This window comes from Diabrotica virgifera, chromosome 5 (assembly GCF_917563875.1).
Source record: "Diabrotica virgifera virgifera chromosome 5, PGI_DIABVI_V3a".
In the NCBI taxonomy this organism is placed as follows: domain Eukaryota; kingdom Metazoa; phylum Arthropoda; class Insecta; order Coleoptera; family Chrysomelidae; genus Diabrotica; species Diabrotica virgifera.
Window position 1 is genome coordinate 92,550,369 of NC_065447.1, and position 25,770 is coordinate 92,576,138.

General features: G+C 34.8%; 1 protein-coding gene across 1 annotated transcript in view; it reads left to right on the top strand.

The window, feature by feature from the left end:
- Positions 1-20,207, top strand: part of LOC114339971 (uncharacterized) — a 1,137,809-nt gene extending 1,117,602 nt beyond the window's left edge. Inside the window, exon 17 of the mRNA XM_050651968.1 lies at positions 11,024-20,207. Within this exon, the coding sequence (XP_050507925.1) occupies positions 11,024-11,927 (904 nt within the window). The 3' untranslated portion in view covers positions 11,928-20,207. The remainder of the gene's footprint in view (positions 1-11,023) is intronic.
- Positions 20,208-25,770: the final 5,563 nt, after the last annotated feature.

Consider the following 25,770-nt stretch of genomic DNA (forward strand, 5'->3'; position numbering starts at 1 on the left):
ACAATTATAAATATCATTAAATTCCTTTAAATTAACAATACATGAACAATTTTATATTCAATGTATTTCTTTTACTGTGTAAAGGTTTGTACTCAAAAAATTTCATTAATAATAGCAGCTCCGATCTGACAACAGTAAACAATGTAGTTGAATTCTGATGTCTGTAGTAACGAGGTGACTGGTGATTATAAAATTGCTTGCCGGAATCCGGGACCGTACTTAATTGCATCAAGTTATGACGCCTTCAAACTTAATAAGAAACGGAATGCACAAGTGTGGAGACGAAAATGGGTTAACATTATCCCGAGCACTGCTAGAGGAATTTAATTTCTTTACTAATTTAATGCTCCACACACAAAGAAATTGTTGCCAATAGATAACTGAATATACAGTGACAGTAAAATTCTCTCAAAATTATTTCAATTGATAATATTATTATTGCAGTGTTTTATTACTAAATGCATATTAAAAGGTTTCCATTGTATATAAATTTTTATTCATTTTTATGTGGGGCAATTTGAGAAAGGGGAGGTCTCAATCCCGAGATCTCCCCGTCTCGGGATGTGTATATCTTAAAGTACTTGAAGAATTAACAATCTACAGGTAATCTGCAGGGTGTAATAAGGGTGAATCAAATATCTTCATTATATTGGTCCATATCGTTATGTGAGATTGGCTTCCCAAATTACATTTCTTCATGAGTTAATACCAAAATCATTCCACGTTACCGCCATGTCCCTCAAGGAGACACCCAACATGTGGCGCTCCATAGCCCTCTGAGTTATCTGAATCTGAATCTTGTTCACTACCTCTTTTTGTGAGTGTTAATGTTTCCGCTCCATAAGTGAGTACAGGCAATACACACTGGTCAAAGATTTTCCATTTCAGGCATATGGGTAAGTCCGATTTAAATATATAGCTCAGTTTACCAAAGGCTGCCCAGCTGCCAAGTACTTATAAGATGCAGTCTGCTCAATATCCATTCCATCAACAACAATATTACGATTTAGCACCAGATTAGTCATTACTTACGTCTTGTTGATGTTAATCTTTAGTCCGACCTCTAAGGAAGCGTGATATAACTTGCTCAACATTTCTATTGCATCATCCATACGATCGGCTATAAGGACGATGTCATCTGCGAATCTCAAATGACTGAGCTTCTCTCCATTTATATTTGTAACATATTCTTTCAGATCTGCCTTCTTAAAAGTGTGTTCTAAAATGATTGTGAACAGCTTTCGTGAGATGGTGTCTCCTTGCCGTACTCCTCGCTGCATGCAGAATTTATTAGTTTGTTTATCAGAGGGTCTTACGCTAGCCATTGCGTTGTGGTAGATATATTTTATCATGTTATTGTAGCGATGGTTTATTCCGCATTCTGTCAATGCTCTTAACATTTTCTGCTGGTTTATGGTATCGAACGCTTTCTCGTAGTCCACGAATATCAGTGCCAATGGTTTGTTGTATTCCGCCGACTTCTCTGTCAAGTTTTTATTACCAGTAAGTGGTCGTTAGTGCTATATCCGGATCTAAACCCAGCTTGATCTCTAGGCTAATAGAAGTCTAACTTAGCCTCCAGTATTTTTTTGATTATTTCATTCACAGGAGATTCTGACCAATAGAAAGCTACAGACATGCAAATTAAGGTGATAATTTTTGATAATCTCCCGTCGTTAAGCATATTACGTCAGATGCCCTTCGTTGCTACGAAAAAATACATTCAGTGACGTTAATGACAAATGATTTAAAAATTATAAAAGTGATGACTTTCAACCGTCAAATACATATTTATAACAACTGTGTGTTTAATTTCACTAATTGGTACTTACATATATAAATTACAATAAAAGTTTGGTTTTGAACAGTTTTATTCATGAAATAATCGCAACAAATTGCACTCGAACTCTAAAATTAATATAGAATTTTTGCCCTCGTGACACTTTGACATAATTTCACTCGCCTTCGGCTCGTGAAATTAAAACTGCCAAAAAAAAACTCGGGAAAAATTCAATAATTTAGAGCTCTTGTGCAATTACTACTGATAATTTTTGTGAAATTTTATATATGTGTGATAGCAGACTAATAAGACGGTAGTTTTTTAGATCTGTTATGTCACCTTTCTTGTGCAATAAAAAATGACAGCATTGTTCAATTGAGAAGGGGTTTTCCCTTGGTACATGCATTGGTTAAACGTTTGGCCAAAACCTGGATAATTTTATTTCCACCTTGTTTGATTGCCTGCATCACTACTTCGTTATCGCCAGGGGATTTATTATTTTTCATTTCTGAAAGTGTCTTTTTAACTTCGTATGGTGTTATTTCTGGCATTAATTCTGATCCCTGGTTTGTGATTTTGGGCAGGGGCTGATCTTGCCTTGCGTTGGTGCTTTCATACATTTCGCGATAAAACGATTCGAAAACCTTAAGGATTTCGGCTCTATCCGTAGCAATGTTGTTGTCTTTGTTTCTTATTCTGTATATATTTTTATTGCCAACGTTATTCGTATTTCGCCGCAAAACTTTTAAACTTTTGTTTTCTTGAATTATTTGAGTTATTTCTCTTGTATTGTTTTCTCTTATGTATGTCTTTTCAGATTTATCGGTGGATATCTTTATTTAAGTTCTTCAGTGTTGTGTAGTTGGAGTCGTATTTTTCCGTCAGTTGTCTTCTTTTACTTATTAACTCGTTGGTATTTTGGCTTAATTTTTCTTTATGGGTCACGACCGTCGGGCAGCACTCCCTTTCGGTCCCTTTTAGTGCCTTCTTCTTCTTCTTATGGTGCCTATCCGTTACGGATGTTGGACACTAACATGGCTATTCTGACTTTGTTGACTGCTGCCCTGAAAAGTCCGTTAGTGGTTAAGTTAAACTTAGTGCCTTCGTTATGAGATTATTTGCTAGTTCGATGTCTTCTATTTCGTTTTCTAAGTCTTGTATACGTCTGGTTAGTATATCTTCATAGAGGTCGTTGGCTATAACTATTGCAAATTCGTCTCTATCTTTTGCTTGTCTTAATAGCGTCTGTGTATTTAACCCGATCCAGTCGCGAATGTTTTTCAGTCAGGATATTTGTCTAATGTATTAGACATTTGTCTAATGTATTAGAATGTATTTCAGATGTGGCTAAAAAGCCACATCTAAAAAGCTTTCAGCTTTCTCATTAATTCAACATTAACAATCCGGGCTTTGGCACCACATAGAAGAATAAAGTTGATGTAACATTTTACCATCCGATATTGAATTTGGAGGTTTTTCTTAACTTATGCTCTCTTATTGTGGCATTAATTGGTGCCACTCGAGACCTCCCAATTGACTCATTCTTATTTTTATATGTTGTCATTATATTCATTCATCTAAGCGTTCCTATTTCCGCCACTTGCATTGGTTGTTTCTCTTTATATTTTTATTAAACAACGTTCAGTTCAGTACATTATGTCAGGTATTATGGCAATTTCGAAGATTTGTTTCCATGATTCGTTTTTATACTTGTTCTATTGCGACTTTTACCTTTCATGATAATTTGTATTTTTATTTAAGGTATTTTTTATTAACGTATTTTTTTAATTAACATTTTTCTCCCTTAAGCCATGACATGGATTATGTCTTTCAGTAGGACTACGTTAAACGCTTTTGTGAGGTCGACCGAGTACAGGAAAATGGGTTTATGGATTCTATTGACTTCTGTTGAATCTATTGAATCTATTTTATGAATCTATTGAGACGCCTTCAAACTTAATTAGAAACGGAACGCACAAGTGTGGAGACGAAAAAGCGTTAACATTATCCCGAGTATTGCTGGAGGAATTTAATTTCTTTCACAAGGAAATGTGTCAAATAAAGATGTCAACATAAAACAAAATAATCAGATCTATACAGTGTGTCCACGGATGGGGTGCCCAAGAGGAAAAACTTTTATTTTCAATTTTAGCGAAAAATGTCATTCTTGATAAAAAGTTTTGCTTGTTCTAAAACGCTATAAAACGAAATAAAATTAAAGATTTTCAAAACCTGTTTAATTTTGTAGCCAATTTTATGTAAATCCCTATACATTTTTGCACTAAGTTTGAAATCATAACAATAATCTAGTGTTGCCAAGCTACAATGTAGGTAAGCAATTGTCAACTCCGATAAATAATTTGCGAATTGTCATTTTTTTCGACAATTTTAAGCGATCAACAAAGAATTTATCTTGTGAACTGTCATTCTTGATCAATATATTGCTTAACACTGTCGAAAAAAAAATGACAATTCGCAAATTATTTATCGAAGTTGACAGTTACTAAGCTACATTGTAGATTAGCAACACTAGATTATTGTTATGATTTCGAACTTAGTGCAAAAATTTATAGAGATTTACGTAAAATTGACTACAAAATTAAGCAGGTTTTTTGAATTTTATTTCGTTTTTTGGGGTTTTAGAACAAGCAATACTTTTTATCAAGAATGACATTTTTTGCTAAAATTGAAAATAAAAAAGTTTTTCCTCTTGGGCACCCCATCCGTGGACACACTGTATAAAGCTCTAGATACCTACATAAATTATATACAAAATTTAGAAGGGCGAAAAAAGATTGGTTAAAAAAGTAATGTGCAGAAATAGAAGAACGTCAGTATAGATAAGGATAATTATAACACGCACAAAAAAATTAAAGAATTAACTTATAACAATAGTAAAAGAAAACCGGGAATTTTGAAAGATACAAATGGAAAACTTGAATAGTCACGAGAAATAAAGAGATAGACAGCATGCATCAAAGAGTTATTCAAAGACAAAAGAACAGAACATATTATGGAAGTAGAAGTAGAAGATGGTGTAGTTTTAAAGACATTAAAATAGCATTAAAAAACAGAAAAATAGCAAAGCAGTAGGTCTATACCAAACCCCAGTACAAAGCTTAAAATGCATAAACGATGGAACCTTAGACATTACATTAGACTTTTTTAACACTTCCTCTTCTTCTTCTTCTTCTTCTTCTTCTTCTTCTTCCTTCTTCTTTGTAGGCTTTAAAGCCGGTTTCTTTTTCAATATTAGATTCCTAAATTGTTTAAATTATCGCACCATCCTTTTCTTGGTCTGCCAATACCTCTCCGTCCATTTGGTGATTATCTCGTGCTATTCGTACTATCCTATTCTCTGCCATTTTACCAATGTGTTCGTTCCACTCCTGTTTCCGTTTTGTCACCCATCCATTAATGTCTTCTACATTGCATGATCTTCTTATGTTTTAGCTTCTCTCCCTATCCAACAGTCTTTTCCCTGATATTCGTCGAAGTATTTTCATCTCTACTGTTTCTAGTAGTTGTCTCGTTTTAGATGTATCAGGTCTTGTCTCCGCCGTTTATGTCAATATAGGTATAATTGCTGCTTTATAGATTCTTGCTTTTGTGTCTTGTCTTAGGTGTTTGTTCTTCTAGATTGTGTCATTAACAGATCCCGCCGCTTTACTTGCTTTTAAGCTTTGTTGTCGCAATTCCTCTTCAACATCTTCCTAACTGGTTATATCTATTCCCAGATAATCTAAATCTTGCTTCCTGCTTTATTATTTTTCCATAAATTTCGATTTTATATTGAAGTGGGTATTTACATCATGTTGTCATATATTTGGTTTTTTCTGCTGATATTATCATATTGTATTTGTTCGCTGTTGTATTGAAGATGTGTGTTAATCTTTGGAGATCGTCTTCTGTCTCGGCGATTAATGCGGCGTCGTCTGCATAACATAATATTTGGATTTCTTTGTTCCCCATTCTTAGTGTGACCAACTCCAAGTCAGTCCAATTCGGGACAAGGCTGAAAAAACCCCTAAAATCCGGGACTTTTCAATGAAAATCGGGCCATTTTTTTAAATATAGAACTTTAATATCATTTTATTGATTATTTAACATTTTTATGTTGACAAACATTTTCTTGCTGGGATTGGTTGTAATGATAATTACGTTTTTGTTAGTTTTTGATGTTTCGACTTCCAATCTGGAAATCGTTCTCAAAAAGGGAAAAATTAGAAAATTTAACTGATGTTGGATTTCCATGTAAATAGAACCTTAGGTTAATATCAAAATATAATTACCATTATTTGTTATTCATGTTTTTGAATCGTCTTTCAGAAGACGATAATTAAAATACAGAAACGGGAAAAAGTCCAGGGTTTGAGTTTTTGTAGAACTGGAATACCACGATATAAAATGCAAGCATTTTGGATGTCATATTAGTATTACACTCTAGAAATCGTCGACTTTTTTTCGTCCCAAAAATTCAATTTGACATGAATTACGTATTCAAAATTTCACAATAGAATTTTACCAAAACTTTGAAAATTCGGATGGCCCGGAAGCCTTGCCCGGGACGCCGGGACAAGACTTCGTAATTCGGGCCATGTCCCGGATTTTTCGGGGTAGTTGGTCACACTACCCATTCTGTAACCATAACCTTTACGCTGCTTCTATTATTTCGTCCATTATTATACTAAAGAGCAGTGGGCTTAACGAGTCACCTTGTCTGACTCCGCTTTGTACTGGTATAAACTGTGTTATTTTACCATTTATCTTTGCCTGTATTCGATTATGGAAGTACATAGATGTTTTCGATGGTTTGTATAATATTGGTTGGTATCTTTCTTCTATACAGTAAGTGTAAGACTTCTCCGACCTGGTTGCGATCGAAAGCCACTTTCAAGTCTATAAAACATCGATATGTTGGTTTATTTTACTCGATGGCCTTTTCTGTGATTTGTCTCAATACAAATATGACGTCTACGCAGGATTTTCCGGATCTGAATCCTTGTTGTTCATTTGATAAAGTTGTTAGTTTATTGATATTGTTGGTTAGGACTTTTGTGGTTAGCTTAAGTGCAGTGTTCAGTAGATTTATGCCTTTATAATTGTTGGGGTCTTCTTTGTCTCCTTTCTTGAACATTGGTATCATTATGTTGTTGTCCATGCGTCTGGCATGTTGCAGTGCAATATTAATTTTTGTATATGTTTTGTTACTATTTTTGAATTTGCTGAAAACTCCAGACGACGAGGTAAGCAGTAGGTACCCTGGGTACCAGGTACTCCGTAGATCACTTCCGATGTCATATTCGTCGTCAGTGACCTTAAAACCCCCCGAGTAATGATTTTTGACTAATTTTTTTATGAATTTGCCGAAAGCTCCACAAGACGAGGTAAACAGTAGATAATAAGTATTTTCCACCTAAGAAGACCGCTTCGCAATTAAATGCTGATAACTTTTTTACTAGCGGACCAGATAAGCAGCGATATATTTTACATTATCTGTATGAATAACATTTTACTGGTCTGGTGTGTCAATCAGCACTACTCAACAAGTTTTCTTTTATTGGTTTTAATATTTTATTGCAATAGTAGGGAATATACAGTGCGCTGGAATAAGTGTTACCCCCCTTAATAACTTATTAATTTTTAGCACATAAGCAAAACGCTCGGACAGGTCGAATTAAAAAAAAATCATATTATATTCTGGCATCAATGTTTCGAATTATACGCGGTCCCTCTTCAGGTGAGAGTGATAACTTTAATTTTTTTAAATGTGAAAGTACATCATGTGGCACCTCATTTAAAAGCTTTTGAAAGACTTATTACAAAAATGTATAATACTTTAATCCTTTTTGAGACCGTAGGCGCAAAATTTCGGTCGAAAATTGTGAAATGTATTAATTTTTTTCGAATCCTGAGAAAACTAATAAGTATTTTTGAAAAATTTAAAAGCAGAATGAAATTACAATATTATCGAGGGATAAAAGTCCCCGAGAACTTCTATAATGATTATTTTAATAAGTCACAGGAGTGAAAACAAAAAGAAAATTTAGTCTGAATTTTTATTTCAAATGATCATTCAAAAGAAATTTTTGTTTATTCTGAGGGACTTTCAGCCCTCGGTAATAATGTAATCTTTTATTTTCCGTTTAAATTTTTCAAAAATACTAATCAGTTTTCTCAGGATTCGAAAAAAATCAATGCGTTTAAAAACAATTGGATCAAAATTTTGCGCCTACGATCTTAAAAAGGATTAAAGTATCATACATTTTTGTAATCAGTATTTCAAACACTCTAAAATGAGCTATCACATGATGTAATTTCCCATTAAAAAAAATCAAAGTTTTGCCTGTCACCTGAAGAGGAATCTCGTAAAGTTCGAAACATAGACGTTATAATATACTTTGATTATTTTAAAAATCGACCTATCCGAGTATTTTGCTTATGTGCTAAAAATAAATGGGTTATTAAGGAGGGGGGGTAACACTTATTCCAGCGCACTGTATTTTATTTAAACAGTGAATTTACATGTTAATTTTTTTTATTTCTTGTGACGTATCGTATAAAGTAGGTTTAGCCAATAATCAAAGGTATGCCTTTACAAAACCATATTATTCGAGTATATAATTTCGAGTATTCGAAATATTCCGTCCCACTTCTTTTAACACGCCCTGTATACACATATATTATATTCATTTTATTTGCATTTGATAGAGTAAAATCCAATATTCTTACTGAATATAAAATACAGGAAATTAAATATTTTTACTTTTCAAGCGATCGGAATTAAATATTAACGCCCCACTGTTTGAGACCCACTGATCATCTCTTAATTGCATATCGGCCGTCATAGGGTAAAAGGACTTTCTGGGCACAGGTACTCCGGAGATCACTTACGACGTCATATTCCTTTTCAGCGACCCCAAAATCTTCCGAGTAACAAAATTGAACTCATTTCCGCTGATAATTGACGAGATCTGAATTTTTTTTTATTGTACGTTTGAGATGCACTTTAAGAATGCATTTTTTGTATGCGTTATTCAATATTATCTCATGGCTAGGGGCACAAAATTTCCTGGCGCATTCACAAATCGAATGCAAAAAGAATTAAGATCCGTCTTGTCGTTTTTTTGAGGTTCAGTGCTTTATTGATTCCACTAATCACTAATAAATAAGCTACCTACTGTCATTTGAAATGTGGCGTTACAGAAGGATACTTATAAATAGCGTGGACAGAGAATAAAACGAAAACGGAAGTATTGCAACAAATAAGCAAAGACTAAATTATGAAATATTAAGCACAGTAGAAATGGGTCACGTGATGAGGGGACACTCATATAAAATGCTAGGATTGATAATACAGGGAAAGAAAAGAAAACGAGAGAGTATAGGAAGAATGGGACTATCATGGCTGAAAACTTTAAGGGACTGGTGGAAATTGAGTTCAATTGAAATTTTCACAGTAGCGGCAGATAGAGTAATGATTGTGGTAATGCTTTTCAACCAATGGGAGCTGGAACTTAACGAACGAAAAGTGTTGTATTGTTTACAGGACGTTTAAACAGTTTATTTATACAATAATCATTAAATATATTTCGTTGCATTTTTAGAACTTCTGTGTTAGATCATTTTGGAAAAAATAACTTTGTTTTACGTTTCACCCGATAAAATATCCATAAAATAAAATAAAATAAAATAGCTTCGGAACAACATTACAATATCCATCTCGAGATCTCCTCGTCTCAGAATATACAGGATGTTTCATTAATAATTGTCCATATAGTAACTGGAGAAACCTTAGTAAAAAATACGAAGATTTAACCTAAAACTCTTAAATAAAATGTGGTTCCTTACTGAGTTACAGGGTGTTTTATCTAAAAATTTAAAAACTATTTTTGCTCAGCATTTAAAAAACTATTCAACGTCTCCTTTTTATACTTGGCAGGAAGTATAGGTACTGTACAAACTACTAAATTATATTAAACAAACGTTTCTGGATATTACCAGAGGCGTACGACGGGGGAAAGTGCATGGTTGACCTTTTCCAAATTCTACGCTACTGGCGGAATTGCTATTTTAGTTAAATTTTTGGGTTCTACAATACTCTCTATGACAATAATATACTTTTCATTCGTAACGATAAAGTCATTAGTTTTCGAGATCTTTGAAGTTAAAAACGAAACGATACGGTTATTTTAATTAATGTATTGTGTCGTTTCATTTTTAATTTCAAATATCTCGAAAACTAATCATTTTATCGTTACGAATGAAGAGAATATTATTTACATAAAAAGTATTGAAAAATCAAAAAATTACACTAAAATAGCGATTTTGTCAGTGGCGTAGAATTTGGGAGGGATCACCAACCACTATCCCCTGTCGTACGCCTCTGGTGGTAGCTGGAAACGTTTATTTATCTTAATTTAGTAGGGTGTACAGTACCTACACTTTCTGTCAAGTATGATAAGGATAGGCCAAATAGTTTTAAAGTACTGGGTACAAATAGTTTTTAAATTTTAATTACATATATGAATCATATCATAAATTAATCAAAATAACTGTGCCGTTTCATAAGTAACTTCAAATAGCTCGAAAACTAATGACTTTACCGTTACCAATAAAAAGTATATTATTTACGTAGAAAGTATTGGAGAATATAAAAATGGCACTAAAATAGTAATTCCTGCAGTGGCGTAGAATTTAAGAAGGGTCAACCTTTCACTATCCCCTGTCGTACGCCTCTGGTAGTAGCTAGAAACGTTTGTTTATAATAATTTAGTAGTGTGTATAGTAGTCGCACTTTCTGCTAAGTATGAAAAGAATACCTCGAATAGTTTTAAAATGCTGAGCAAAAATAATTTTTAAATTTTTAGATAAAACACCCTGTAACTCAGTAAGGAACCACATTTTATTTTAAGTGTTTTAGGTTAAATCTTCATATTTTGTGCTAAGGTTTGTCCAGTTACTATATGGACAATTATTAATGAATCACCCTGTATTTGCTAAAGTAGGCACTTCATGAAATAACAAGAAAAATATCAATGTTTGGGTAACAATAATAATATCAACATTTTTTCAGTGTATGGGTAAATTATTAAAATTTAAATCGGCGCATGGCACTTTAGGAGTGCCGACGAAAGTGACTATTTTGAACTATTACTAATATTATAATAATTTGGTGGCGGTCATACTAATTAAAGTATATATACGAACAAAATAGACTAAAGTTATGTACATTTATTACAGGTTAGTAACTGCTACAAAAACTTTACCTCCTATGGAAGCATACCACTTTATTCCCAGTAAAGTACTGAATGAGTTTAACAGTCATCTGGATGAAGCTGGATCTGAGCTGCATTTAGAGCTTGAATTCGGAGATCAGAATGATCAAGAAGAAGGACTAATTAGAAAAGTATCCCTACCAGCTGACCTTGATTTGGCAAATATTGGTTCTAATTTCGATCTGTCAGATGTAGAAAAATCCAAATTATTAGAGGCGCATATCAGGCCAAAGAAAGCTCAGGCTCCCAAACCAACCATAAATGAGTTAACTAGTAACCAACAGGTTCCACCTGTTAATCCAGATCAACTACAGCAGCTCGCCTTATACAGATTACTGAATCCTCAAGCTGCAGGAGCTCAAGCTCAAATAATCACTACATCGAAACCTGTAATAAAAATTGAAACTTTATATGAGACTTTTGTCCTGCCTGTTACACAAGGACATAACACAATTCAAAGTACGATTTCCAAATTAAAGGGAACAATAACCAAAACTGATTATGAAATCGGTACAAGTACTATCGCACCTGCATTCCCACAATTACAACCTCAACTTCCACAGATTCCACAGATACCCCAAATACCACAAATCCCTCAATTGCCACAGCTGAATCCCTTCCTACCTCAACCTCAACAACAACTCATAGTAACATCCTCCCCAATAGTACAAAGCACCATGATAACTCAAACCAACAGCAAGGTTCTCAAGCTAACGTTTGGTGCTAAAACTGCACACACCACTATCTACTCCACTACAGTTATACCAACTTTAACGACGTCCTTCGTTACAGCGTCGATTCCAGTACCTACAGCTGCGTATCCTGGGTACTTCCCAGCTCCATTCCCAGGATATCCATACGTCGGGTAAAATTTAAGTCGACGTTTTAGGTTACTAGTCAATTGAAAACGTGTTGTATTAAACAATAGACATGAAAGACTTTTTTTGAAGAAGTGGAGGTGATTGTGAATTGTGAACTTTTTAAACCAAAATTTAAGTTACCTCGAAATTTAGTACCATGTATTAAGTAGTTTCTTCTTAAAATAGGTTAGTAATTAATTTTGTCGTCTATAATTATAAAGTGAATGTATCAATGTCAATTAACTGTAGACATCCCGAATTTACACTACTCCAAATGGACCGCCTTGAAAATAGGTCATATTTGATGTCTCGAATTTACTACAATATAAATAAATGCGACAAACATAAAGGGGTAATTCTGGATGAAAAAATAATGACAGTTTGCTTTATGTTTTGTGTTAGTTTTTATGTTAGTTTTATATGTCCGCAACTGCTTCGTTTCCGAAATACGGGATGTTGAAATTTTTCTTACTAGCCGACGATTTATTAAATTTTCCAAGACCGGTTAAGATATGCAAATTAAATTTGGTAGGTTTTAAGAGGTAGTTACTGCGACATACAATTAAACAATTTATATTCTCCATTGGCGCGCATACGGGTCATATTAGGGTGAATATAAAATTATCAATTGTATGCCAAAAAATGCGCAATATCTTAAAACCTCTTAAAACCCACCAAATATCATTTGCATATCTCAAACGGTCTTAGTGCAGTAAATAAATCGTCAGTTTGTAAGAAAAATTTCATGTCGTATCTCGGAAACGAAGCATTTGTGGACATACGTTTACAAAGCAAACTGTCATTTCTTTTTCATGCAGAATTACCCCTTAAAGTTTGTCGCACACCTTGTACTGATAAAAAACATGGCTAGTTGTTAAACTACCCAACTTTTTTATTATCCAACTTAAGAGGTTGAATAAAAAAACCTAATGTTTAGAAAATCTGAGGCTATAGTTGGGATTTAATTTAAGTGCTAGAATATTCCACAGGGTGTGATGAACTTTGAGAAAAAAAAAAACGCAGTTTGATTGGTATGAACGGTATACAATGACAATTTACTTGTTTAGCAACAATATTATTACAGCGATATTGCTAAAAAAAGGCTATAATATTTATATTAAAAAAATCACTTAAATCGGACAACAGGTTTAGAAAATTCGAGACAACAAAAATGACCCATTTTTAAAGTGATGCGTTAATTTCTTGGAGTAGTATATTTCAAGGACAGTAATGAAACTTACATTTATGCTTAAAACCTATGTATAAACAAAACAATTATTACTCAATAAAAGAAACATTTTAAGTTTGACTCGTAAAATAAATAAGAATTTGATACCAAAAATTTGGTGTAAGTTAAAATAGTTCGGTTTAAGGTGTTTATTGGGTTTTTTAACACATGCATAGCATACAAGCAGTTTGTAGCACTTGTCTAGATGTGGAAATTACTACATCTCAATTACATCCATTTTTCGGGCATACTACTTTGTTTGCTCAATCTTTATTTACGTTTATGTAAATAATTTTCTTGCTCCATTTATTTCAGTGGTTGTGTGCTGTTATATATGTATTTTAATCTGAAAAGTAGGTATATTTTTCATATCATTACTTTTTTTCTTAGTATTCCTTTTTTATCTTTATTGAATTCCTGCTCATTTGGTAATTGAATGCCAGTTATATATTATGTTTACATTCACAGTTTATGTTTATAAAATAAAAAGTGAAACAGAACGTATATTGTTATTGAAAAGTCTGTATGTGTTCAAAAATTTAGTAATTGTAATATTTAAATTAAAAATAATTTAAGTAGACTCCATTATTCAATTTTATTTATCTATATAGGTGTGATTTTATATTATCAAAGTCAATATAAATAAAACCTTTAATTTATTAAAACCATACAATCACTTACGATGAAATATTGGCTTAAAACTGCACAAAACATATTTTAAACCAAATTTAAAATACACCTCCATAGGCCATAAAAATTCTATTAATATTCTGTAGAAAAAAGTGTGGTAAAAATAAATTACAACAATATATTATGGAATGAAACAAATCCAGTGCAATGGCATGTAAAGTAAAATGTACTGGAAAATTCCTAACTTTTTAAACAGTTCAGTTGTTTTTAATGGACTTTTACACAAATTGAGCATTGATACATGAGCATTGACTTTAGTCTTTATATCACAAATTGTACATATCCATTTATCATTTCCCTACGTTTAATAGACTTGTTTCCATTTATAAATTGGATTTGTTATAAAATTTGTGTCTGTTAAATTTATTCCAAACAGATTACGGAGACGTCCCATAAATAATCGTATCCATTTTGTTAGAACAATAAATATGCATTAAAATCATTTATTTTACACGCTAATTTGTTTTAAAATAAATAATAAATATTTTAATCATGCAACTAAAAGAAGACCTTTGCTTTACCAAGCGAAAAAAAATTGCACTATAAAGTGCAAAATAATTAACAAAATTAAACTGTTTAAATTTTAATTAGACAGGGTGCCCAGAAACTCTACCGACAAACGAAGACAGGAGATTCCTCAGATAATTTTAAGACATTTTAACCCAATTCATCTAGTCCGAAAATGCTTCCTAAAGGAGCTAGAGCTATTTGAAAATGGCGTCTGGTATTTAGTTTTTCTTAAAATATCTCCAGAACGTTTCTATTTAGAAAAACAAAAATTGGTACACATATTTATCTTCCAGAGATAAATGGACTCCAACCATTGGAAATTTCTAGTACCGGTCATAGGTGTCCGTTTTGGGTAGGGCAACAGTTATATTATGGCATAACTTTTTTGTTTTTGATTTTTAAGCATTTTTGAGTCTGGATTATTAAAAAGAAACGTATTATAGTATTAAAAGGTACTCTTACTTTAAGTCGGTAGAATACATCGTTTTCTAGAAAAACCGATTTGAAGTTATTCGTTTTTTGAATATAAAAAAAAATAAAAAAAAAAACTATTTAGAAGAAACGAAAACTGGTACGTTTTTTATATTCCAGAGATAAATCGATTTCATTAATTGCAAATTTCTAGTAATGGTCATATGCGTCCGTTTTGGGTAGGTCAACGATTATTTTATAGCATAAATTTTGTCTTTAATTTTTAAGAATTTTTGACATTAAATTATTAAATTATGAAATATTCTATTACTAAAAGTTACTCTTGTTTTAAGTTGGTAAAATAGACCGTTTTTTTATTTTTTTCATTTTTTTTTCAAATTCAAGAAGCGAAAAAGTTTTAAATCGATTTTTCTAGAAAACGGTGTATCCTACTGACTTAAAGCAAGAGTACCTTTTAGTACTAGAATACCTAACAATTTAATAATCCAGTATCAACAATGCTTAAAAGTTAAATACAAAAAAGTTATGTAAGTATAAAATAACCGTTGCCTCACTCAAAACGGACGCCTATGACTGGTACTAGCAATTCACAATTGATGGAATCGATTTATCTCTGGAAGATAAATATGTGTACCAACTTTCGCTTTTCTAACTAGAGCCGTTCTGGAAGTATTTAAGAAAAACTAATTACAAGACACCATCTTCAAAGTGCTCTAGCTCCCTTAGGAAGCATTTTGGGACTAGGCAAATTTGGTTAAATTGTCTTAAAATTTTCTGAGGAATCGCCTGTCTTTGTTTTTCGGTAGATTTTCTGGACACCCTGTATATATACACCGTTTCTAGGCGTCAACGCCCTTCCGGTAGGGATCTATGGAGGATTGTAACCGAGCCACAAGCCCTTATCCCTTGCCGTACCGCCCGCATATTTACAGATGCTCCTATACTACGGCACCAGAGTGCTGAAATCGCTTAGCCTTTGATAATAATATACACTATTACGCTACAAACCCTCATTGATTTAGGCACCTATTAAATTCTGAGACATCTATTAACTTATGGTGCCTAAATTTTGATTGCAATTAATATTATTGTAAATATTGTTTATTTCAATTTATTGCTTGAAAAACAGGAATAGAAATGTCGAAACTGCAATAAACCGAGCATATTTAAGACTGTGTTTTTGACCCTAACCCAAGAAACAAATAAAAGGAAAATTATAAAAAACGTCAATGAATAAAAAACAAATAAATATTTTTTATTTTTATTTATTTATAAGTACACATATAGTTACTCATAAACATATACGATTTACATTTTTTATAATTTTTTTTTAAATTTTTTCTTGGGTTATAGTCAAAAACACATTCTTAACCCGGCATTGGTCGCTAGGTAAATTTTTGCGCGACTAGTCGCGCGTGAGATTTCCTCTCACATATCCAACTTTTGCCTTTCCTTACAAAATTTTATAAAAAAGATGAGGTTTCATCAATGATAAATCCATTTGCTTTAAAAAGACAAGACGTTTTTCTGTTTTATTATTATTATCTTTATATAAAATGTGACTATTGATGCCGCCAATATTTAACATTGAAAAATATATGGTAAGTGACCATCTACAACTAACCCGTGAAAGAGAATATAGGATTTCCATGTCATCGACCACATCCACGGCGCCTTTAATTACATCATAAAAGGATATGATTTCAGGTTTTAAGGGGAAAAATAAAATTAATTTTTATACACAGTTGGTGACGCCGGTGGTCGCTTGATTAGAGAATCTCTCACATGAAGCGCACTGACTCAACAATATGGTGATACTAAGTAAACTGAGTCACTATCTGAGCGGGCGAGTCTATTAGATTGTCGAGGGAGGATAGTTAGGAGACTAGAAGGAACTACAGCGCGTATATTTTCCCAGAAAAAAAGTTGTGCGCAATTTTCTGAAACCGTGAGAGAAAATCTCATATAGCGACCACTGGCGGGTTAAGTATGCTCGGTTTATTGCAGTTTCAACATTTCTATTCCTATTTTTCAAGCCGTAAATTGAAATATACAATATTTACTTACAATAATATTAATTGCAATAAAACTTAGGCACCATAATTTAATAGATGTCTTATAATTGAATAGGTGCCTAAATCAATGAGGGTTTGTAGCGTAATAGTGTATATTATTAGCAAAGGCTAAGCGATTTCAGCACTCTGGTGCGGTAGTATAGGAGCATCTGTAAATATGCGTACCGCCCCTCCATAGGCCGATCAGACACCAGTTTATTCCATGCCAAGTCCTAGATTCTATTTAGAATTTTAGACTACGACGTCAGCCAATTTATGATTCTATTCACCGGCCTGGGAGTCGACTGGCTAATCTGACCGACTAAATTTTAAATAATATAATGAAATATATATTTTTTGCAACTAAATAAACATATTTTACTACTTTTTTATTAATATGTTTTTAACTTGTTATTTTATTTTATATTTTGTCATTCAGTTATCCTTTTCTCCAAAGCTTTTAGTGCTTCTTAGTCTACATTTTTTCAGTATCTGCATTAAGTGTCTATATTTTTATCTGCTTAAAACACTAAATAACGGTTGGATTCCGCCAGAAAAACAAAATACCTGTGTGAAGATACACTGACCAAACATATTATAGCAGACTTGGAAAATGAAATAGAAGATAATAAACGAGCGAATTTTGACATAAAAGAGGATCACTGAAGAGAAAACGAAAAAGGAATGCTTGACATGATTGCAGTAGTGACGCATTAATCAAGCAAAAATACCTGAGAGGTCCTAAGTAAAACACAAAAAAATATAGTCGGAACCCAAAAGACTCTATTTCCATATAAATAATATTTAAAAATAAAAATCTAAAAGTTCTCTAAGCTCGGAAACAAATGCTCACTTATACCTATAACCTATCCTTCTATAATTTCCAAAGAAAAATGGCGATAAATGCATAGACTTGGGGAATACATAATATGCCACATCTATACTCAATATGTGAGTAAAAACAAAGGTAAGTAAAGTCAGTTAAAATTTAATTACGATTCACCTTTTTCCTTGCAAGTTATAGAACAATAGGCTATAGGTATAAGTGAGAATTTGTTTCCGACTTATGAAATCTTTTAGATTTTTATTTTTAAATATTTGGAAGTGGAGCCTCTTGGGTTTCGCCTATCTTTAATTAGATGTCGCTACTGCGTCTATTTGTTAATTATTTTATTATAATTGACACACACCGCAGAGAGATTTGATTCCGATTCACAGCACACTACAGGCTGTTCTGAAGAAACCAAGAGGTTGAAATATAAAATATAAAAAATATAAACATAAACGAATTGTTCTTCTTCTTAAAGTATCCTCTCCTATCGGAGGTTGGATATCATAATGGCTATGGTCACTTTGTTGGCTGCTGCTCTGAATAGTTGTAATGAACTATAGTTAAACCATTCTCTAAGGTTCCTCAGCCAGGAGATGCGTCCACTTCATAGGCTTCTTCTTCCTTGGATCCTTCCTTGCATAATTATTCTCAGCAACTCATATTTTTTTCCTCTGATAATGTGACCCAAATATTCCAGTTTTCTAGTTTTTATACTCTTCATAGTTTTTAACTCCTTATTTAAACGTCGTAGCACTCGTAGCAACCCACTGAATTTTAAATATTCTTCTATAACACCACATTTCGAACGATTCTATTCTCCTTATGTGTCGTCTCTTCAATGTCCAAGCTTCTATTCCGTATAGCAATATAGAAAATATGTAGCATCTTAGAGCCCTCAATCTGAGAGGCAACTGAAAGTCTTTGTTTGTAAGCAGTGTTTTCATTTTTATAAATGCTTGCCTTGCAGTTTCAATTCGGACTTTAATTTCTTGGCTTTGATCATTTTTGTCATCAACCCAGGTTTCTAGATGTTTCTAGTATGTCTTCACTTTTTCTATTTGGGTTTGTTCCATCACTAACCTTTCATTTCTATGTTCTGTTTTTGAGACAATCATACATTTAGTTTCTTTCTTGTTCATTTTTAGTCCGTATCGAATGCAATAACCGTTAATTATATTTGGCAATTCTTGTGGCGTTTCCAGGGTGTCTGCCATTAGAACGGTGTCATCAGCGATTCTTATGTTATTTACTATTCTTCCGTTTATAGAGATTCGATCACTTAGCCCGCTATCGCTTCCTGAAATAGGGCTTCACTGTACAGGTTAAGCAGTAGCGGCGACAGAACACAACCCTGTCTTACTCCTCTCTTTATATCAATATTCTCGGATTCTTGTTCTTCTGTCTTTATATTGGCCTTTTGATTCCAATACAGATTGATGATATTTCGTAAATCCCGTCTGTCTATATCTCTGTTTTTCAATAATTCTATTAGTTTTTCATGTCGGACCCTGTCAAACGCCTTTTCGAAGTCGATGAAACAGAAATAAATATCCAGGTTCATATCTAAGCATCTTTGAGAGAGGACATTAAACGGAAACAATGCCTCTGTTGTTCCAAGTCCTTTGCGGAACCCAAATTGGGTATCATCCATATCAAACGGATGGTAGTGGTCTCTAAATCGTAATTAAATCTTAGCTGCCGTTACCTAAAATAAGACAGCTGATGGGCTGACCGAAAAACATGCGTGAGAGGACCAATATTTTAAATCAACCCCTGCCGAAAAACAAAACAGGGACCAGAAGAAATGCAAGGAATAATTCGACATGACATTTGTTGTAATAGAGGTCGAGCCGAACAAACTAGGTGGAAATAGAATTATCCAGGCTTTGGTTAAACTTTTCATCGAATGCATCTACCAAAAAAAAAGGACTTTCCAAGCAAAAAAAAACAGGAGGCTAATCTAGACTTCTGTCAATCCAGAGAACAAGCTGGATTGATATAAAGATATACATAGTACCTACTGACGATCGTTTAATAGTGATAAAGAACCTGATAGAGAAGTCTGCAAAATACAACAAACCAAGCAGTGAAGATATTCTGGCAACACAATTTCTAAATACATTTTTGGTATTGAATGGCTAAAATGAAATATTTATAAGTTATCTTTAATCAAATTTAGAATCTTGTTATCAGACGTTATATTTTTCATTTTTTGATTTTTTATTCCTATGATTATCTATATAAACTGAAGATATATAGTTTGACCTCTTAAAGTGTCGACAGTCGAACACTAAAAAAAATGCAGATTCATAAGTAATGTCTCTATAAAATGGAAACAAAGATATTAACTTCTAATACATAAGCTAATAGTTATTAAGATTGTATAGTTAGTTATTAAGTTTAATACTTTTGTACTGATATTAGTAACTAATTTATTGATTGTGCAAATATTTCGACCTAAGGTTAGTGTACATTGCTAGTTTTATATTTTTTAACAGTGTTAAACTATATTGTAGTTCAATAAATATAATTAAGTAATATAACTGTACTTTTTCCTTTTCCTAATATATCAATTTCTAAATGAATAAAAGAAGAAATCTTGTGATATTATAAACTGTTGTTTTTTAATGAATAAGATGAGAATGAGAATCGGAATGAGATGTACCGATTGAAAGGGTTGGTAAATACAAATACCTAGGAATCTGGATTTAAGAAAATAACGATCGAACAATAGAACTAAGAGACATGGTAGAAATAACAAGAAATGCGTTTGTACAAACTAAAACAGTTATGAGCAATAAATATCGGTGATTAAAACTGAGAGTAATAGCTGTGAGATGTTACGTGTTTGAGATATGGACTTGGAAGCTGAACACTGAAGCAATAACATATAATAATTGCTACAGTCATTTGAAATGTGGGGTTACAGAAGGATGCTTAGAATAGCATAAATACAGAAGAAAACGAACACCGAATTGTTAAAGTTTGTTGTCCGCTGCCAGTCACCGGAGGAATCAGACGTGCGAGCTGAGCGAAATAGCAGCAGAGAGCAGCCGACGAAGTGGGAGTGGCTTGATTGTTGAACTTTTCAGTTCAGCCGTGAATGTATGCACGGCAACAGTCAAGCGTTTCTTACTCTCTGAGGCGAGAAGCAGAGGCAAAGGCTAATCTTCTGGATGTGGTAAACTTAGGGAGTTTGATTTTTATTGGATTCTCTGAGACGCTACAGCTAGAGATTGGTTAGCAGAAGAAGCAAAACGGGCTCGACGTGAGACCGTTACGGGATTTCATCTGTGCCTCCGTAAGGGTCGACCTTGCAATCGACATTGCAAGGTGCAGTGTTTTAGGAACCTACATCGGGCAGCCACGATCCCTTGGGTCAGTAGAACGAGAAACAGCAAGAGGAACCCTAACCCAGTTCTGTCTGGGTTAGTCAACAGCTGCGATAGACCCAGGGAAACCGACCCTGAAGCCGAGCTGGCGTAGGGCCAGTCGGTGTAAAAAAATGTTTGTCAAAGGCCACCACCACAGAGGCCACAACAACAGGCGAACAGACGACAGCGGCAGCCGGGGTATCCTATGCCCAAGCCACACAAGCCGAAAAGACGCAAAACTCTTCAGAGATCCACCAAGACGAAGACGACCTAGTCAGAATGATAACCAACATAGTGACTAAAGTAGTACAAGAAGTCATCCAAGGGACCAGACAGACGATCAAGTAAAGTCAGCATACAAATAAATATAAAAAAAGGCGCAAAGCACCAAAAAAATATAAAAAACACAAAAACAAAAAAAAAACTTGAGCACCAAGCCATTGGACCGATCCCAGTGGGGCTTGGGGCCCAAGCAAATAATTTTAGTTCCGCGGATAAGTACGACCTCGTTACAAAGCGTGCATTTAATGTTAGACCAGGGCATTTAGCACTAAAAACACCCGAATAAATAAATTTTTAAATACAGCACCTAGAGACTTGCAGTTTTTTGCATTATGTTCAGGATGACGTCAGGAAAAAAGTCAACTATTCAAAAATGGGTGGAAATGCATAATTGCACTGAAAGTGCATAAAATGCATCCAAAATTGCATAAATACAAAAATAACGTCAAAATCAGTATACTAAGGAACAAAATTTATTATTTGGGGGTTTTTTGGGGCCATTGAATACGATTACGCCATCAGAACTGATTCCCGGATCACGTGGTGCCCAAGGTCACGGCAAGAGACGTCACCTTCTGGAGTTTCGATGGTTTTCAGCATTAAATCGATGCAAACGGATTACTCAAAAGGCTTTTAGGGGTCGCTAAATACGAATATGATATTAGAATTGACCTCCGGAGTACCTGGTGCCCAGGGTCGCTACTAAGGCACGTCATCTTCTGGAGTTTCGAGGGATTTCGGCACTAAATTGATGTAACTGGCCTACTCGGGGGGTTTTGAGGTGGTTAGACACGAACATGCCATCAGTATAAACCTTAGGATCACCTGGTGTCAAAGGCCACTGTAAGGGACGTCATCTTCTGGAGTTTCGAGGGCTTTCAGTATTAAATTTAAGCAAATGGATTACTTACGGGTTTTTGAGGTCGCTAAACACGAATATGCCATCAACATCGACTCCCTGGGCACCTGGAGCCCAAGGTCACTGCAAGGGGCGTCGTCTTCTGGAGTTTGAGATATTTCGGAAGTAAATTTATAAAAATGGATTACTCGGGGGTTTTTGAGTCGTTAAACATGAATATGCCATCAGAACAGACCTCTCAATCACCTGGTGCCCAAGGTCACGGCAAGGCACGCCATCTTCTGGAGTTACGAGGGCTTTCGGTATTAAATTGATGCAAACGGATTACTTACGTGTTTTTGGGGTTACTAAACACGAATATGATATCAGAATTAAACTCCGGAGTATCTGGTGACCAGGATCGCTACTAGGGCACGCCATCTTATGGAGTTTCGAGGGTTTTTGACATAAAATGGGGGCAAATGGATTACTCGGGGGTTTTTGAGGTCGCTAAACACGAATATGCCATTATAACAGGCCCACCAAGCACATGGTGCCCAGTGTCACTGCAAGGGACGTCATCTTCTGGAGTTTAGAGAAATTTCGGCATTAAATTGTTGCAAATGAATTACTAAGGGGTTCTTGAGGTCGCTAAATACGAATATGCCATCAGAACCGAATCCCGGAGAACCTGGTGCCAAAGGTTATTGCTAGGGGCGTCATCTTCTGGAGCTTCGAGAGTTTTCGGTACTAAATTGATGCAAACGGATTACTCATAGGTTTTTGGGTTTGCTGAACGCGAATACGCCATCAGATCTCACCCTCGGAGCACCTGGTACCTAATGCAGGTCATCTTCTTTAGTTCCGAGGATTTTCGGCATTCAATTGATGCAAACGGATTATTTACTAATCGGATTTTGTCGTTGTTGAACACGATTGCGTCATCAGAACAGACATCAGAGCACCTGGTACCTAGGGTACGTTATCTTCTGGAGTTTCGAGGGTTTTCGGTACTTAATTGATGCAAATTTATTACTCATGGGTTTTTGGGTTTTCTGAACATAAATACGCTATCAGAACAGACACCGGAGCACCTGGTGCCTAAGGCACGTCATATTCTGTAGTTTCGATAGTTTTCGGTACTAAATTAGTGCAAACGGATTACTCTTAAGTTTTTGGGGTTGCTGAATTTGAATATGCCATCAGACCCAACCCACGCAGAATCTGGTGCTTAAGGCAGGTCATATTCGGGAGTTTCGAGTGTTTTCGGTAATAAATTGATGAAAACGGATTACTCATAAGTTTCTCAGGTAGCTGAACACGAAAACGCCATCATAACAGACACCGAAGCACCTGGTGCCTAAAGCACGTTATCTTTTTAGAATTTCGAGAGTTTTCGATACTAAATTGATGAAAATGGGTTACTTTTGGTTTTGGGGTTGTTGAACACGAATATGGCTTACATGAGAAATTCCGGAGTATCTAGTGATTACGGTAATCACTAATAATGTCAACACATAATAAAACTCATGTAAAAAATTAAATAGATCAACATAGTAGAGTTCGTATTCCGTAAACCCAAAAACCCTTGAGCAATTCGTTTACATCAGTTTAGTACCAAAATTTTTCTAAACCCCATAAGATGATAATCCTTAGGCACCAAGTGCTCCGGTGTTTGTTCTGACGGCGTATTTGTCTTCAGCAACCCCAAAAACCCATGAGTAATCTGTTTGAATCTATTTAATGCCGAAATCCCTCGAAACTCCAGAAGATAACGTACCTTAGGCCCAGATGCTCTGGTGTCTCTTCTGATGGCGTATTTGTGTTTAGTATCCCCAAAAACCCGTGAGTAATCTGTTTGCATCAATTGGGTACCTAAAACTTTCGAAACTCCAGAAGATGACTTGCCTTAGGCACCTAGTCCTCCGGTATTTGTTCTGATGGGGTATTCGAGTCCAGCATCCCCAAAAACCTATAAGTAATCTGTTTGCATCAATCTAGTACCGAAAACCTCGCCTAGCGGATGACGCCCCTTGCAGTGACCCTGAGCTCCAGGTTCTAGGATGGTCAGTTTTGATGGCATGTTAGTGTTTACTGACCTCAAAACTCCCGAGTAATTTATTTTCATCAATTTAATGCCGAAATTCCTTAAAACTTCATAAGGTGACGTCCCTTGAAGTCACCTTGGGCCACCACGTGCACAGAGGTTGTTTGTGATGGCATATTCGTGTTTAGTGACCTAAAAAACCCGTAAGTACTCCGTTTTAATCAATTTAATACCGAAATCCTTCGAAACTCCAGAAGAGGACGCCCCTTTCAGTGACCTTGGGCTCCAGGTGCACAGGGGGTCGGTTATGATGGCATATTCATGTTTAGCGACCTCAAAATCCCTCCAGTAATCCATTTGCATCAATTAAATGCCGAAAACCCTCGAAACCCCAGAAGATTACGTGCCCTAGTAGCGACCCTGGGCACCAGGTATTCCGGAGTTCAGTTCTGATATCATATTTGTGTTTACCGACCCCAAAAAACCCGTGAGTAATCCGTTTACATCAATTTAATGCCGAAAACACTCGAAACTCCAGAAGATGACATGCCTTGCTGTGACCTGGGGCACTAGGTACTCCGGTGGTCTATTCTGATAGAATATTCTTGTTTGGCGACCTCAAAAACCCCAGAATAATCCGTTTGCACCAATTTAATACCGAAAGCCCTCGAAAGTGCAGAAGATGACGTCCCTTGCAGTGACCTTGGGCACCAGGTGATCCAGAGGTCTGTTCTGATAGCATATTCGTGTTTAACCACCTCAAAAACCCCCCGAATAATCAAGTTGCATCAATTTAATGCCGAAATCCCTCGAAACTCCAGAAGATGACGTCCGTTACAGTGGCCTTGGACACTTGGTGATCCTAAGGTAAATTTTTATGGTATATTATTACTTAATGGCCCCTAAAACCCGTGAGTAATTTGTTTGCATCGATTTAATGCCTAAAACCATCGAAACTCCAGAAGATTACGTCTCTTGCACTGACCTTGGGCACCAGGTAATCCGGGGATCAGTCCTGATTGCGTAATCGTATTCAGTGACCCAAAAACCCCCCAAATAATAAATTTTATTCCTTAGTATACTGATTTTGCAATTTATGCAATTTTATATGCATTTTATGCACTTTACAGTGCAATTATGCATTTCCACTCATTTTTGAATAGTAGACTTTTTTCCTGACGTCATCCTGAACATAATGCAAAAAACCACAAGTGTCTATGTGCTGTATTTAAAAATTTATTTATTTTATGCTAAATGCCCTCGTCTATGTGATATAATTTTTGGGGCATAATAAAGCAAATAGAATTTAGATTATTTAATGAAATTTCAACACAGTTGTTTCCTATCATCCAAGTAAGATTGGAACATATTTAACCTTTAACTACACGCGCTGGCGTATTTTGTACGCCAGATATAAGAATTCTACTGCAAATGTTTTTAAGAATTTAATTTTTGACCTTGTTTATGTCTCTAACCTATCACTGGAATGTGCTTTACAATTTGGTTTTAGTTTCGTTATAATCGGTGTTCTGGGAAGATCGTAATTTACAGTTTATTATTTGTTG